We start from the raw sequence: 16,613 nt of genomic DNA on the forward strand, positions 1-16,613 counted from the left end.
AGCGCTCCCCTTGCGCCCCCAGCCCGTCGGGCCGACCCGCCGCGTGGCCAACCGAGCTCCCCCCCGTGCGGAAAAACCCCGCTCCTTCCCCGCTGGCCCCCGTGCGCCGCCCCTTCCAGCCGCCCGGGGGCGGGGGCGGCGGCGCCGGGCTGGCCGCGGTGAATGAGCCGCCGGGGCTGCCGGGCCGCGCTGCCCCCCACGGAGCCGGGCCGGGAGCGCCTCCGGCGGCCGCGGCGGGGTAGTCCAGGCCCCTCCGTCAGGCTTGCGGTTTGGGAAGAAAAGGCGATGCCTCCGCCAAGAAAAGAGCGAGCGCGGCCCCCTCCCCCTCCGCCGAGCCCGGGCGGCGGCGGCGGCGGCACATCTAACGCGCGGGCACCCGGGCCGCCGCGGCCCCCGCAAACTACGCCCAGGCTCGGCCCCCGCCGCTCATTGGCGCGGGCCGGAGCCAGCGCACCCAGACCCTGCGCTGCCCTCGGCCGGCCGCGCGCGGAGTCCCAGCTGCCCAGGCCGACGGCGCCCGGCCCCGAGAGCCTCGACGCCGAGCCGCCCGCGCCTCCTCGGCCGGGCCCAACGCGGGGAGCGGGGCGAGCGAGCAGGCGCGGCTGGCGCGCCGCGGCCCGGGCGCCCCCGGCCTGGCGCCCTCGCCGCCGCGCCGCCTCAACGCCTCCTGCTCTCCGCAGGTGGCCGCGGGCCCGAGCGGTGCGGCCATGGGCCGAGGGGTGCGCGTGCTTCTGCTGCTGGGCCTTCTGCACTGGGCCGGGGGCGGCGAGGGCAGGAAGACCTGGCGGCGCCGAGGCCAGCAGCCACCCCCGCCGCCGCCCCCGCCGCGGGCCGAGGCGGCCCCGGCAGCCGGGCAACCGGTGGAGAGCTTCCCTCTGGACTTCACGGCCGTGGAGGGCAACATGGACAGCTTCATGGCACAGGTCAAGAGCCTGGCGCAGTCCCTGTACCCCTGCTCGGCGCAGCAGCTCAACGAAGACCTGCGCCTGCACCTCCTGCTCAACACGTCGGTGACCTGCAACGACGGCAGCCCGGCCGGGTAAGGCCTGCACCCGCCCGCCGCGACCAGCGAGCCCCCGTCGGTGGCCCCGGGACCGCCGGCTGCCTGGTCGCCAGCGGGTGCGCACCACCCGCCTCCCTGTCCCCGCTCAGACGCACGGAGCCTGCATTGGACCGTCCTTGCTGGCCGCAGCGGTGGTCGCCCACAAGGGAAAGGGCTCCCGTCGGGCCTCGGAGGCGCTGGCTCCGGGTAGGGCCCTGCTAGGCGACTAGCTGCGCGGGGGTTGGGGCAGCGTTGGTCCTGGGCCAGCCCCGGGCACTGACCCCTCGGCCACCGGTACCCAGTCCCTGTGCTCGCGTTCTTCGTTCCCTGGGCGGGGAGATGGCAGTCCGCGAGTGGCCCTGACTCCAGCAAGAGGAGGTGACACAGCGGGGCGGAGAGACGCCTGCCGTCCGCACCTCCACCCCCATCCCAGCTCAACTCGCCCCGTCTGCTCCGGGCTGCTGCTGGGACTGCCAGAGATCCAGCCAGCCGGAGGAATAGACAGGGGGCGCAGGTGGGACAGAAGGACCTGGGGTGCGGCATTCACCCCCTCTCCAGCCCCTAGCAGATAAAGGAAGGATGCGAGGCTGAGGGTTGGGGAGGGGTTAGGGCTGCCCATGCCCTCAAGTGACTGCACAGCCTGAGGAACACGACGTTAGGTCCGACCTTGGTAGGAAGGATGCGACGCCGCTTCGATGGCGCCCGGGCCCCTCCACGCCCGCCTGTGCGACCCCGTCCCCCTGCCCCACGCACCCTCGAGAGTGCTTTTCACTCTCCAAGCTCCACTGCGCATCCCAGGAGGATCTGGAGCCCTGGCGAAGACCCCACCCCCCACCCCGCCTGGCCGCCTGCGCCGGGGTTACAGCGGGTCCCGCGCGGGGCGGGCCGTGGGGATTTTCCACGGACCACACAGCCCCTCGCCGCCCTTCCCCGCCTCGCGAGCGCCACCTCCCGGGACTGACCGCCGCTGGCCCGGCCGGGCGCGCTCTTCGGGGGCCTGTCCGCTGGCGCCCCCGTGCGGCCGGCGCGTGCCCGGCGACAGGTGGAATGACCCCTATCTCCCCGAGCTGGACCCTGCAGCCCCCGCTCGCCGTCCCCCCTACCCCCCGCCATGACCACCCACTCCACTCACTTCCCTTGCAGCTACTACCTGAAGGAATCCAAGGGCAGCCGGCGATGGCTACTCTTTCTGGAAGGTGAGTCTCAGGTGCGGATGCAGCGGGGCAAGAGGAGGGTCCCCTCGGCACTGGACCCTGAGGTTGTGGGCTGTGCCCGCAGGAGGCTGGTACTGCTTCAACCGGGAGAACTGCGACTCCCGATATGACACCATGCGGCGTCTCATGAGCTCCAAGGACTGGCCCCGCACTCGCACAGGTCAGCGCGCCAGGGTTTGCCGAGGAATCCCCAGGAGGCGAGGGGAAGGGAAAGGGGCTCATAATTGGAAGTCCTGGAAGAAGCCTCTTCTCCTTCATTCCCTAGATCCCCAGAGAGGCCCCACCCCATCCGTCCCCCACCCCACCAAGATTAGGGAACATTCACTCTAACATTTCATTCTTATTCCACAGGTAACTTCCCAGGGCTCACCCTGGCTACACAGTACAGAGCTGGTCCCTGGTCAAAGTAGCTGGTGGAAGGGGGGGAGGTTGAGGGTCATGTCCAAAAGTCACAGCCCGGCTGGGCATCCTGGTCATGGAGACTCCTTGGAGTAACTAAACCCATCCATTCCCCACTTCCCCGGCAACCTTAGTTCAGGTGGGTGTCACCACCCACCTCCTTGCTGGAGCTTGGTAGGATCCCTCTACATCCGCTTACCTTCCTGTAGTCTTCACCCCTGCCTGCATGCCCTGCTCCCACCAAAAAGACCTACTGCCTCTGTTCTTCCCTGTCACAGGCACAGGGATCCTGTCCTCCCAGCCAGAGGAGAACCCCCACTGGTGGAACGCCAACATGGTGTAAGAGGGAGCCAGAAGATCCTTTCTGGGGGAGGGGAGTCCTGTCTTGGGGGTCCTTTCTGGGGGCTCCTTCCTAAGAGGTTCTTAGGGGAAGTCCATCCTGGGGGATCCTGTCCTTAAGGGGATCTGGTCCTGGGAGAGGTCCTTCCTAGGGAGGTCCTGTCCTCAGGAGTCCTTCCCGAGGAGGGTGATCCTTCCTGGGGTCCTCGGGCAACAGAGGAGCATGGCAGGCTCACACCATCCATGTGTCACAGCTTCATCCCCTACTGCTCCAGCGATGTGTGGAGTGGGGCTTCATCCAAGTCTGAGAAGAGTGAGTCCCATGCCTTCCCCTCCACCCCCTCCCCCACACCCCCACAGAGGCAGGGCAGGGAGGACAGCACTTGTGGGGAAATACAGACATTCAGCCTTGTGACTCCCTCTAACCCTTCGATAGTGTGTCCCAGGGTGCACGCCCCCAGCGCCCACTGCCTGGCTTGTCCATGGCTGGCCTGACACTGGGGGAGGGGGTTCCTCACTCCTAGGTGTTCCCCGAGGAAGGGCCCCCAGCACAGTCTTGTGTACCTGACCCACCTTCCTTCAATCTACCCCTGCCCCTGTTCCCATCCTGTGGAAGACCCTCCAGACACCCAGCTATACCTGACCTCCTTCCAACCTGGGGATGGGAGGACTGGCTGTCCAGGCCACCACTTGAAGCCAGCTCTCCTTCTCTGTGCAGATGAGTACGCCTTCATGGGCACCCTCATCATCCGGGAGGTTGTGCGAGAGCTCCTGGGCAAAGGGCTGAGTGGGGCCAAGGTGCTGCTGCTGGCAGGGAGCAGGTGGGCTGGGCAGGGGCTGGGGTGGGAGTGTGGATGGAAGGGAGAAGATGGGGCTGAGCCAGGGCAGACGCATGGCCAGGAGGCTCAGCAACATGGGGCATCTCTGAGGTTTGGCTCCCGAATGCCATGTGGCTGGAAGCTGTCCCACAGACGCTTCTGCCTCCGTGGTTGTTGGGTGTGAGGGAGGCTTTGGATCACAGTGACCTAGGCAGTTGACTAGGGGCTAGCTGTGGACCAATGCACCGCCAAGGGCTGGGGTCCCTGTAGGCAAGATCACTTCATTGTATCCCAGTGGGCTTGTATCCCAGTAGGGGACTCAGGGGTTGTCTAAGGAATGGACAGAGGGGCCTGGACCACAGAGTTCACCTTCATTTTCAGATAAGGGAACTGAGTCAGAGAGTGAGAAGGGGGGGAGGGAAGAAGGGGTGGGAGGAAGTGAGATGACCCGACACTTAGCTCTGTGTCAGTGCCTGGAGCTCTGCCAGCCCTTCTCTGCCTCCAAGACCTGGAAGGGCCCAGGGGCCTTACACACGAACCCAGAACGTGGTGGCAGCTCAGAATGCTCTTGGCTCCCTGTGCCCTGGGGAATGGGCTGGGGCTGGGCAGGCCTGGTGGGTGAGTGTCCTTCCTCAATCTGCCCGGCTTGACCTCCCACCTTCCCTGCAGTGCGGGGGGCACGGGGGTGCTGCTGAACGTGGACCGCGTGGCCGAGCAGCTGGAGGAGCTGGGCTATCCAGCCATCCAGGTGCGGGGCCTGGCTGACTCCGGCTGGTTCCTGGACAACAAGCAGTACCGCCGCACAGACTGCATCGACACCATCACCTGCGCGCCCACAGAGGCCATCCGCCGGGGCATCAGGTGCCCCGGGAGGGAGGGCCCATTCTGTGCAGAGGGCCTGGGATTGGGTGGCATCAGGGGGTGGAGGAGCTCGTGGGGGCTGGGTGGGAGGGGGGAGAGCAGCCTAACCTGCAGTGTGTGGCCTAGGTACTGGAACGGGGTGGTCCCGGAGCGCTGTCGGCGCCAGTTCAAGGAGGGCGAGGAATGGAACTGCTTCTTTGGCTACAAAGTCTACCCAACTCTGCGCTGTGAGTGGGCACGCAGGGAGGTGGGGGGGGGGGGCTGGGTGGGGTTTGGCGGTGGGTGTCCAGCCTTTCTGTGTCTGCTGGAAACCCAGCCTGGAGTCCAGTCCTTAGAGGCTAAGCTCAGAGACCATTGCCACACCCAAGAAGGGTTGACAAAGTCATCTGAGCCTGGCCAGGACTTTCTCAGTTTTAGCACTAAAAGTCCACTCAGTTCAAAGCAAACTAGGATGGTTGGTTACGCTGACCACACCCACGGTGAGGAACGTGCCTTGGAGTTGAATCCCAGTGCTGTCCCTGCGTGGGGCCTTGGCTGTCCCTCGCCAGCACCACACTCGAAGCAACATAATCGCCATGTTTTGGTCAAAGTGGAGTCCTTGGAGCCAGGCCAAGGTGGGAGGAGGGAACGAGGCACCTCTTCAAGGCAGCGTGCCAGGGGGACTAGTCGCCAGCACTCTGCAGCCAGGGCCTGGCTGGGCTGTAAGCCTGCTGTGGAGCTGGCTTTGGCCTCTGCCCCTGGAGCCTGGGGTGGGGGGCAGAGCTCCGAGGCGAGGCCCAGCTGAGCCATCCCCCCAGGCCCGGTGTTCGTGGTGCAGTGGCTGTTTGACGAGGCCCAGCTGACTGTGGACAATGTGCACCTCACGGGGCAGCCAGTGCAGGAGGGCCAATGGCTGTACATCCAGAACCTGGGCCGTGAGCTGCGGAACACACTCAAGGATGTGCCGTGAGTGTGTGGGGACCCCACTTGGCCCCCCAGATACATAGTAAACCACTTGACTTGAAAAGAGAGGCCGCAAAGATGGAAAACAGGAAGCAACCCAGGGGTCCTTGAGGTGATAAACTGTGGTCAATGTAGACAAAGGGGTACTACCCAGTGCTAGAGAGGAGTGAGCAACTAAGCCGCGAAAAGAGGAGGAACTGTAAATGCATGTTACCAAGTGAAAGAAGCCAGTCTGAAAAGGCCACATGTGGTGTGATTCCAACTCTGTGACATCGAACCCAAGTCTTTTGCATCTCCTGCATTGGCAGGCGAATTCTTTACCAGTGTGCCACCTGGGAAGCCCCTATGACATCCTGGAAAAGGCAAAACTATGGACACAGTAAAAAGATCAGTGGTGGCCAGGGGTTGGGAGAGAGAGGTATAAATAGGTGGAGAACAGTAGATGTTTAGGGCTGAGGAACTGCTCTGTATGGTACAACGGTGGACACATGTCACTGCAGTCGTAGTAGCGTTAGCCGCTCAGTCATGTCCGACTGCGACATGTAGCCTACCAGGCTCCTCTGTGCATGGAATTCTCCAGGCAAGAATACTGGAGTAGTAGCTATTCCCGTCTCCCTCGGACCTTCACAAGCCAGGGATTGAAGCCTGGTCTCCTTCATATAGGCAGATTCTTTATCATCTAAGCCACCAGGGAAGCCCATGTGTCATTATACGGTTGTCCAGATTCATAGACAGTACAACTCCAAGGATGAACCCTGATGTAAACTACAGACTCTGGGTGGTGATAATGTGTCATCTAGGTTCATTGATTGTAACAAACATACCAACTGGTGGGGGATATTCATGATGGAGGAGGCTGTGAATGGATAAGAGCAGGGGATGAAAAAGAATCTATGTCTTCCATTCAATTTCAATGTGAACATAAAGCTTCTGTGAAAAACTAAAGTCTATTAAAAAAACAAATATTCACCTGTCCAGCAGAGCCCCTACTCTGAGCAGGATTTGGAGGCAGAAAGGGACAGGGGTTAATAGGGCACCTGGGAGCTGGTGGGGATAAGGCGTAGGGGGAGCCACTGGCCAACACAGCAAGCAGCAGGAGGGAAGTAGGAGCCAGGTAGGGGACAGCCTCCCAGGAGAGGAGCTGTGACCTATGCGCTTTGGGGTGGGGAAGGAGCTGAGGTGTGATGTGGTTGCTCACAGGTTGCCTTCTTCCTAACAGGGCCAGCTTTGCCCCCGCCTGCCTCTCTCACGAGATCATCATCCGAAGGTCAGTGCCCCCTGGCCCCAGAACAGCTTTTATCCATGGCTCTCAATCCAGACATCTGCAACGCCCCCATCCCCAGCAGGCCTCCCCACCAGCCTCCCCAGCTCTGGCTTCTTCTGAGGGTTTTCAAAACCACTTGCACAACTAGCTGTGTGGCAAGAACTCAGTGGTGGCAATGCCGTCCCCTGCTTTGGCCACACCCGAGTGATCCCCAACCTGGGTTTCTGTCTGCAGCCACTGGACAGACGTCCAAGTGAAGGGGACCTCGCTGCCCCGGGCGCTGCACTGCTGGGACCGAAGCCTCCACGACAGCCACAAGGCCAACAAAGCCCCCCTGAAGGGCTGCCCCATCCACCTGGTGGACAGCTGCCCCTGGCCCCACTGCAACCCCTCATGCCCCACCATCCGGGACCAGTTCACGGGGCAGGAGATGAATGTGGCCCAGTTCCTGATGCACATGGGCTTCGACGTGCAGACGGTAGCACAGCAGCAGGGCCTGGAGCCCAGTAAACTGCTGGGGATGCTGAGCAGCGGAAGCTAGGGCCCTTCGCCCCGGCCATCTCCCCTCCAGGCCCTCCTGCCCTCCTAGGACCGCAGGGCCCCTGCCATCCCCACCCTGGGTCTGGACGCCCTCCCTTGGCAACCTTCACTGTCTCTCTCCTACTGCCTCTGAGGGGCCCCAGCCAGAGATGGTGGACCTGCCATCAGCCTGGCTGTGGTCCTTGGCCCCCTCCTGCCCCGCCCTCCTGACACCCCCCATCCCCATCGCCTCATTCCTAACCGCCCCATACTCCCTCCACCTCCAACCCACGGTAGGGAGCCAGAAGCACTGGATTCCTCAGCCTCCAGCCCAGAAGGCATACTCCCCCAGCCCAGCTCCCCAGCCTCTCCTGCCCTTTTGTATTATTTTATAAAGTGACTTTTTTATTAATTTTTTTAAAAAAGAAAAATAAGCAAGAAATATATAGTGAATGATATTGTTTTGTAACATATTTTTTTTAAATAATGAAGAAAAGATAACAAAAGAGCCTCACCCTGGAGACGTGTTTATTTGAGGGGGTACTTTGGCTGCTTCACACCCCTACCTGACCCGGACCCCTACAAACCCCGGGCAGCAGGGAGAAGCTGAGAGGGACTCCGGGGCCTTTTCCAACCCCTGCTCCTTCTGTTCATCCTTTCCACACACAGCAGTAACGGGCCTGTCTCAGACAAGCCCCCAGCATGGTTTGAAGCTCCCTTTCCTCTTTATTTTGATCTTGGGGTGACATTCACGCCACACCTCCTCCATTTCTAGGGGCACGACTCGGCATTTGTACATCAACAGTGCTGTGTCTCCAACAGCAACCTCCACTTTCAAAACTTCATCACAAAACACTCCCTACCCAGCTAGCACATTCTTTGAAGTTTGTATTATATTTATTTTCACAACATCACACATGCACATGGTCCAGAATTTGAAAGAGGCAGAATTTTGGAGGGTGAAAATTCTCCCTCTAGGCCAGCCCTTGACTCTGCTTCTGTGGTTAGTCCCAGAGGACACAGCCTCCCCATAAACACATACACACACACACACAAACATACACACATAGACACAATCTTGTCCTTCACGTGTGACTGCACACCATACACTCGTTGCCTGGTTTCTACCTCCTGCTGCAACTTAGGACTGAAGAGAACATTCCCAGTCTTCAGTGAGCTCTGTGCTTCATACTGTCTTCAGGTACAAAGGGCCGCGTGACTAGTCTGTGTCAGCGCCACTGCATACAGGCTCACGGGCCGGCATCTCCATGGAGGCACCCCGAGGTGGCATGTGCATCGAAGATAGTGAGCCCCTGTGGGTTTTGTGACATACTGATAAGCACCCCCTCCAAAGGTGGCCGGGTCATGACTCTCCAACAGACCTGGCTTCCTCAGCGTTCCCTGCACTAGGTGCCCCCCACACATGACACCCTGATTCCCCCGGTGCCCAGCAAGTAGGTCTTATTACAAGCCTCAATTTGCAAATTGGGATACTGAGGCCCTGGGACTTCCCTGGTGGTTCAGTGGTTAAGAATCTGCCTCCCAATGCAGGGGACACGGGTTCGATCCCTGGTTGAGGAGTTAAGATCTCCCACATGCCTTGAGGCCACTAAGCCCCCACCCCCCGCACCCCCAGCCACAACAAATGATCCCACATACTGAAACAAAGACTTGATGCAGCCAAATATCTTAATAAATATTAAAAAAAGAAAGAAACTGAGGCCCAGAGAGGCTATGCGAAGGGATAGAGGAAAGACTTGATGCAGCCAAATATCTTAATAAAAATTTTAAAAAAGAAACTGAGGCCTGAAGAGGCTATGTGAAGGGACAGAGGAAGGATTCATGCCTGGACCCTGCTCCTAGCCTCCGACCACCCAGTCTCTCTCAGGCAGCCTGCAGCTTCAATCCCAGAGTGGGGAGCATCACGGAGACCTCATCCTCTCAACAGCCCCCCAAGACTGGGAGTATGCCCTGAAGTCTGACCAGCTCTGGACCCACTGAAGTTGTCTTCCCCAAGGGGAGCTTAAATGGCCCATTTGTGGTTTCCTGTGTGGACGGCTCCTGTGGGAGGCCACAGAGTCTCACTGACCCAGGGAGACAGTGAGGTCAGGGAGGGGTGTGGCCAAAGGCTGAAGATGAAAGAAGGGGGACCCTGGGGTGGCTGCTGGCTTGGGGAGCAGCCTCTTTGGAGAGGCATGAACAGGGTTCCCAGCATGACAGTGGCCTTCCAGTGGGAGAGGGAGCTCAGTTCAGTTCAGTTCAGTCGCTCAGTCGTGTCCGACTCTTTGCGACCCCATGAATTGCAGCACGCCAGGCCTCCCTGTCCATCACCAACTCCTGGAGTTCACTCAAACTCACGTCCATCGAGTCGGTGATGGGGGCTGGGAGGACCCAAAAGGGGCCTGGCCTTCACCTACCAAGGGAGACTTGCATGGAGGGAGGGGTCCATGCTTCAGTCAGAGCTGGGCCTCTGGGGGAGGGACCCCAGAGGCGCTGGCTGGAGGCCAGTTCTTTGTGTGGAGAAGGGCGGCGGGTGGTGACATCGGCACAGACAGATGCCTTACTCTGTATGAGGTAGACTGAGAAGAGTAACAGGGTGGCTTTGTGTGTCTCGGGCGTGCCAGGCCCACTGAACATGATACTTGTGGGTTAGGCCCAATGGGATTTCACCAAATGAATAAATCCTTTCTCCCCATGTTCCTGATAAAGGACGGAGGCTTAGCTTACCTCCAGCGTCTGTGCCTTACTGCGAGTGCTGTTGTTCAGTCGCTCAGTCATGTCCGACTCTTTGCAACCCCATGGACTACAGCACGCCAGCCTTCCCCATCCTTCACCATCTCCCAGAGCTTGCTCAAACTCATGTCCATTGAGTCAGTGATGCCATCCAACAATCTCGTTCTCTGTTGTCCCCTTCTCCTCCTGCCTTCAATCTCTCCCAGCATCAGGGTCTTTTCTAATGATTTGGCTCTTCACATCAGGTGGCCAAAGTACTGTGGGTACCATTGGCAAAATGAGCCTGGGACCCATAAGGCGAGTGAGTGATGTCAAACCTGTAGTGTTCAGTGCATGATCAAAGTGATAGGCGGAACTGTCTACCCTGACGTCTCAACTTCTTTTATTTTTATTTTCTTTTTTTGGCTGAGCCACATTGCAGGTAGGATCTCAGTTCCCCAACCAGGGATTGAACCCATGCCCTCTGGAGTGGAAGTGGCCAATTCTTTTTTTTTTAATTTAATTTTTTGGGCTACTTTGAGTCTTCATTGCTTTGCCCAGGCTTCCCCTAGTTACAGCGAACAGAGGCTACTCTTCACTGCGGCACTCAGACTTCTCATTGCAGTGGCTTCTCTTGTTGCAGAGCGTGGGCTCTAGGGCCCGAAGACTTCAGCAGTTACTGCTCTCAGTCTCTAGAGTGCATGCTCAGTAGTTGTGGCCTATGGGCTTAGTTGCCCCGAGGCATATGGAATCTTTCCAGACCAGGGAACGAACCTTTGTCCCCTGCACTGGCAGGCAGATTCTTAACCACTAGACCACCAGAAAAGTCCAGATCTTGGTCTCTTACACCGTCTCCAGTAACAGGAACCAGGGCTTCTTGGAAAACACCTGGTTCTAAGGCTGGGGAGAAATGCGCAGGATGAGCCTGGGATATCTTGCAGTGCCTGCAGTGAGGAGGTGCTGAAAACAAACCCCAACCCCCACTGATGGGGTATGTCAAGGCACACTTGGAAGGCTTTGAGCAACAGAATAAAAAATGTAGTTTTGGATTGTAACCCAAAATATAAAATGAATGTCCTCAAGTCGATCCTGATATAAGTAGATAATTGAAGAAAGTTAAGTGGGGGAGGAAAGACCAACCTCTTTGAAGCACTCCAAATAATTTATGTCGATACTGTCCCCTCAAGGAGGGGGAGAATACACTCCCCTTAAGTGTGGGCCACAAGTGTGGGTCCTCTCCCCAGAGAGAACAGGATGGGAAGGGGGAGAAAGAAAGAGGAACTCCTCAGAGGTGACACCTGAAAGACACACCTCAGCCAAGTGATCAAGGGCAAAAGGTGAGGAGTCACGTTGAGAGCACGGCCATAGGGGGACGTGATGAGAAGGGCACTTCCCCTCTGTGGTCTTCCTCCCCAAACCCACAAGCCCAGACTAATAACGAGAAAAACATCAGACAGGCCAGCAGAGGGACAGTTTGTGCATCACTGCCCAGCCCTCCTCCAAACCACTGGGGTCATTCAAACCAAGAAAGTCTGAGAGACCCTCCTGGCCAAGAGCAGCTGAAGGAGACGTGATGGCTACTCGTCATGTGAGGTCAGGAGAGGTCCTGGAGCAGCTGGAGGGCATGAGGTTAAACCTGAGGAAACCTGAATAAATGTTAATAATAATGTATTGATATGATATGCCAATGTCTCATTAATTGTAACAATTGTTCTGAAAGATGTTTCCGATAGAACACTCTGGATGTGAGGAATATAGGACCTCTTCCAGTCAATTTCTTCTGTGTGTCTACTGTTGTTCTAGAAAATAAAGTCTATTTTAAAATTTTGTAAAAGCAAGTTTTGTGGGTTTTTTGGCCACACTATGTGGCACGTGGGGTCTTAGTTCCCTGACCAGGACTTGAACCCATGCCCCCTGCAGTGGAAGTGCAGTCTTAACCACTGGACCTCCAGGGAAGTCCTTTATTTAGTTATTTAAAAAATTTTTAAAGCAGCTTTTTTTATTTATACAAGAATATAAACCTAACCATGTTTAGAACTGTAGCAAAATGCACTTCATTTATTTTTTTTAATTATTCTCTTTTCCTGGTTTAGGAAGTAATAGCTATTTAGTTTAAAACTGGGAAAATACTGAAAATCCAAAGAGCAGAAGCACCCGCTGCGCCTCACCTTGGAGGTGATGGCAGGGCATCCTCAGGCGTTTACCCAGCCTTTCTATCTTCCGATGCAGATGTGCCATGGGCCCTTTAGTCTCCCACACTGCCCCTGTGATCTCCTGCCTCGTCACTCTGCTCTTCTACAAGGTGATCTCAAGGCAGCCTGAGTGTACCTCACACGGGATGTTTCTTAGTCTACTCACCAGTCCCTACTGTTGAACTTTAGGTGACTTCCAACCAAACTCACTTAAAATTGTGTTGACATTTCCATAGTACGAGAAGCTGTCAATCCAGAATCACTGTGCTTCTGTAATTGTGACACATTAGCAAAAGCTCAAAAGCAGAAGACATTGTTGCCAAGCAGCACAGTGGCCAACCAGTTGGGAGTCAGTGTCTAGAACCAGAAGCATGGCCCATGCCAGGGTCCAGGGATCCTCACCACGGGTCCAGCCTTGAAGCGCTTCCCTTGACCACGGTGGGGCCCAGAGCTCCCCCGGGGCTTCGTGGGTGGGCAGAACCCGACTGGCAAAGCGAAGAAAGATGACTTTGCTGTGATTTGTTCTCAGATTCTCAAGGCCTCTTTCAGAAAAGGAGCTGATACTTTTTTTTTTAATTGAAATACAGTTGATTAACAATGTTGTGCTAGTTTCTGCTGTACAGTAAAGTGATTCAGTTATACATATATGTATGTATTCCTTTTTTATTTACTTTAAATTTGAGGATAATTGCTTAAAATACTTTATTGGGTTTTACTATATACCAACATGTATCAGCCATAGGTATATGTATGTCCCCTCCCTTCTGAACCTCCCTCCCACCTCACACCTGCTCCCACCCCTCTAGGTTGTTAGAGCACCAGATTTGAGCTCCCTGCATCATACAGCAAATTTCTACCGGCTATCTAATTTTATATATGGTTATGTATACCTTTGAAAGCTACTCTTTCCATTTGTCCCACCTTCTCCTTCTTCCTGTGTTTGTAATTCTGTCCTCTATGTGTGTCTCCATTGCTGCTCTACAGAGGGTTAATCAATACCACCTTTCCAGATCCCATATATATGCATTAATGTACGTTATCTGTCTTTCTCTTCCTGACATACTTCACTCTGTATAATAGGCTCTAGGTTCATCCACCTTATCAGAACTGAGTCACATGCATTCCTTTTTATGGCTGAGTGAGATTGTACTGTGTATATGTATCACTGCTTCTTTATCCATTTATCGTTCAATGGATATCTAGCTTGCTTCCATGTCATAGCTGCGATGAACACTGGGGTACGTGTCTTTTTCAATTATCGTTTCCTGAAGGTATAGGCCCAGTAGCAGGATTGTTGGGTCATACGGTAGCTTTATTCCTAGTATTTTTAAGGAATCTCTATACTGTTCTCCTGGGACACGACTGAGCGACTGAACTGAACTGAACTGATACTGTTCTCCATGGTGGCTATATCAATTTGCATTTCCATCAACAGTGCAAGAGGGTTCCCTTTTCTCCACACTCTCTCCAGAATTTATTGTTTGTAGATTTTTTGATCATGGCCATTCTGACTGGTATGAGGTGATACCTCATCATAGTTTTGATTTGCATTTCTCTAATAATGAGCGAGGTTGAGCATCTTTTCAAGTGTTTATTAGCCATCTGTATGTCTTCTCAGGAGAAATGTCTGTTTAGGTCTTTTGCCACTTAAAAAAAAAATTTTTATTGATTCGTTCATTTTTGGCTGTGCTGAGTCTTCTCTTTAGTTGCGGCAAGTGGGGGCTACTCTCTAGCTGCACTGCACGGGCTTCTCATTGCTGTGGTTTCTCTTGTTGTGGAACATGGGCTCTAGGGCATGTGGGCTCTAGAGCACAGGTTCAATAATTGTGGCGCACAACCTTAATTGCTCTGCGGCATGTGGAGTCCTCCCAGATCAGGGATCGAAACTGTCTCTTGCATTAGCAGGCAGATTCTTTACCACTGAGCCACTGGGGAAGCCCCTTCTGCCCACTTTTTGATGGCGTTGTTTGTTTTTCTTGTACGGAGCTGCATGAGCTGCTTGTATATTTTGGAGATTAATCCTTCCTCAGTTGTTCCATGTGATATTATTTCCTCCTATCCTGAGGGCTGTCTTTTCACCTTTTTATAGTTTCCTTTGCTGTGCAAAAGCTTTCAAGTTTGATTAGGCCCCATTTGCTTATTTTTGTTTTTATTTCCATTGCTCTAGGAGGTGAGTGATAAAGGATCTTGCTGTGATTTATGTCATACAGTGTTCTGCCTATGTTTTCTCCTAAGAGTTTTATAGTTTCTGGTCTTTAATCCATTTTGAGTTTATTTTTGTGTACGGTGATAGGAAGTGCTCTAATTTCATTCTTTTACGCATAACTGTCCAGTTTTCCCAGCACCACTTATTGACGAGACCGTCCCTTCTCCATCGTATATTCTTGCCGTCTTTGTCAAAGATAAGGTGCCTATAGGTGCGTGGGCTTTACCTCTGGGCTTTCTGTCTTGTTCCATTGGTCTATATTTCTGTTTTTGTGCCAGTACTATACTGTCTTGATGACTGTATGTATGTATTCTTTTCATTTTCTTTTTCCATTATGGTTTATTACAGGACATTGAATACAGTCCCCTGTGGTATACAGTAGGACCTTGCTGTTTGCCTAGGAAGCCCACACGTGGGCACAGCAGTCACTTAAGTGGGTCAGGAAAAGCTGGGCCCAGGAGAGGACTCAAGCCTGGACATAGCTCCCTGGTAGGCCCAAGCCAGATGGCTGATCGCAGTTCTAGGCATACCCATGCAGGCACAGGGTGGCTGCGGGAAGCTGGGCAGCTCAGGCCAAGAGCTTCAGCTTCCTCATGTGGAGAAGGAAAGTAAGGATGCCAAAGGTGGGCATCTTGCTTCCCAGAGAGTTCCAGCATATGGTACTGACTTCGGCTTGACTGGCACCTGAGATTCCCTCACTGAGGTCCCCCCTCCACACCCACACACTGACCCCCATCCCCAGCACAGCACCCACTGCCATGTTCAGCCCTGCAGGCCAGCCACACCAGCCACAGCTCTCGCCTGGTCAGGCCCAGATGAAAGACTCCAGGCTCCGAAGGGCCAATTGGACTTTGAGTGGGGCCAGGTGGAGGGCTAGTTGGCATTCCTGGCACTGTTGGACAGCCACGGACACGGGTCCCAGGATGCCACTTCACCTGGGCTCCATACCCTCACTCAGAACCCGGTGGCCCCAACCACTTTCAGGGAGCTTCTCGGCTGGGCTTCCCAGGATGGTCATGTTGTTGTGCCTCGCCTCTGCCCAGCGTCTGTCAACCCATTTTTCAATTTGGTTTCCCGGCTTCGTTGTGCCAGAAGATGGAGGCACAGTGCAGTGTCTGATTTTGAGGAAGGGGACCAACTTCCTGGGGAGAAGGCCAGTCAGGTGCCTGTCTCACCCGCCACGCCGGCCACAGAGCGCCTGAGAGGCTGCCTCCTACCTGCACAGGTGTGCTGGTATCCCTGAGCACCTGGGGACACCCCAAAGTGCCCAAGGCTTCAGGTACTACAACCTGAACCCTTTTGGTTGGGGGTACGAAGGGAATGGAAACAGGGGCCAAGAGTACTGCAAGGCTGATGCCCCAAGGACAGTTTGTGTGGTCGAGAAATGTGGGCATGTTCACTGTTAGGATTCGCTGAGCTATGAACTTGGGCTGAAGTTTGCACATGTCTGCTTGAGATAAACTAAACCGTCCGCTCTGTGCAAGACTTCCTTCCAGGTTTCTCTGAGCAGGGGGCAGAAGGGTTTGGAACCAGCTTGTCTGTACCCCTGAAGCCTAAGGCCCCGTGCTCCCCTCATTCCCTTGTCCAGGGTCAGGAGCACCTGCTGCGGATGCCTGGAGAGAGGAGGTGGGTTATCCTTCCTAAGGGGCTCCATAAAAAGTTTGCCTGGTGAGACCTCACTGCCCACTCTGCTCCATCGCAGTGTCCAGACACTGTCTGAGGGCCTGCAAACCCTCCGAACATCGACAGGAATCCTGTGTTTACAATCATGTTGACTGCTCTGGAAACATGGCCAACAATCATGTTGTCGGATGACCAGCACAATTCAGCTTTTAAAGAGGGTGTGTGTTCATGGAGAATGCTGCCCATAAGAAGCATAAAGGGATGCCAGGATGCCTGGGAGAATCACAGGGGCACGAGACATGGACACCACCCCAACCAGATGGTCAAACTTCTTACTCTGGATGTACAGCCATTGTGATTCTCCTGACAGGTGACATCTCCCACATGGTTTTCCTGCCAAGGGCATTTAGCCAGGATCTAAACATGAGGAAACAGACAGAACACGCTGAAAGACCACCAATAAAGCTGCCAGCTGGGGCATT

General features: G+C 55.4%; 1 protein-coding gene across 4 annotated transcripts; it reads left to right on the forward strand.

Moving 5' to 3' along the window:
• The first annotated feature begins 643 nt into the window (after nt 1–643).
• Nucleotides 644–7,912, forward strand: NOTUM (notum, palmitoleoyl-protein carboxylesterase). Of its 4 annotated transcripts, none has more exons than XM_027518661.1 (11): nt 644–1,039; nt 2,186–2,238; nt 2,321–2,416; nt 2,934–2,994; nt 3,249–3,307; nt 3,611–3,815; nt 4,482–4,673; nt 4,800–4,900; nt 5,471–5,618; nt 6,835–6,882; nt 7,114–7,912. In XM_027518661.1, exons 1-11 carry the CDS (start codon nt 708–710, stop codon nt 7,418–7,420), a joined length of 1,602 nt encoding a protein of 533 aa, XP_027374462.1. In that variant the 5' UTR covers nt 644–707; the 3' UTR covers nt 7,421–7,912. The 4 variants fall into 4 exon arrangements, with proteins under 4 accessions (XP_027374462.1, XP_027374463.1, XP_027374464.1 ...); XM_027518662.1 differs by having other exon boundaries at nt 645–1,039; nt 3,611–3,716; XM_027518663.1 differs by having other exon boundaries at nt 646–1,039; nt 3,713–3,815.
• The last annotated feature ends 8,701 nt before the right edge of the window (nt 7,913–16,613 follow it).

The sequence above is a fragment of the Bos indicus x Bos taurus genome, chromosome 19 (assembly GCF_003369695.1).
Source record: "Bos indicus x Bos taurus breed Angus x Brahman F1 hybrid chromosome 19, Bos_hybrid_MaternalHap_v2.0, whole genome shotgun sequence".
NCBI lineage: Eukaryota > Metazoa > Chordata > Mammalia > Artiodactyla > Bovidae > Bos > Bos indicus x Bos taurus.

Bases quoted from the DNA above. Each gene is read 5' to 3' on its own strand.
- NOTUM (XM_027518661.1), top strand. From the start codon at position 708: ATGGGCCGAGGGGTGCGCGTGCTTCTGCTGCTGGGCCTTCTGCACTGG. The intron at 3,308-3,610 runs GTGAGTCCCATG...ATCCTGTGGAAG, and splicing joins TTCATCCAAGTCTGAGAAGA to ACCCTCCAGACACCCAGCTA. The intron at 4,901-5,470 runs GTGAGTGGGCAC...CCATCCCCCCAG, and splicing joins AGTCTACCCAACTCTGCGCT to GCCCGGTGTTCGTGGTGCAG.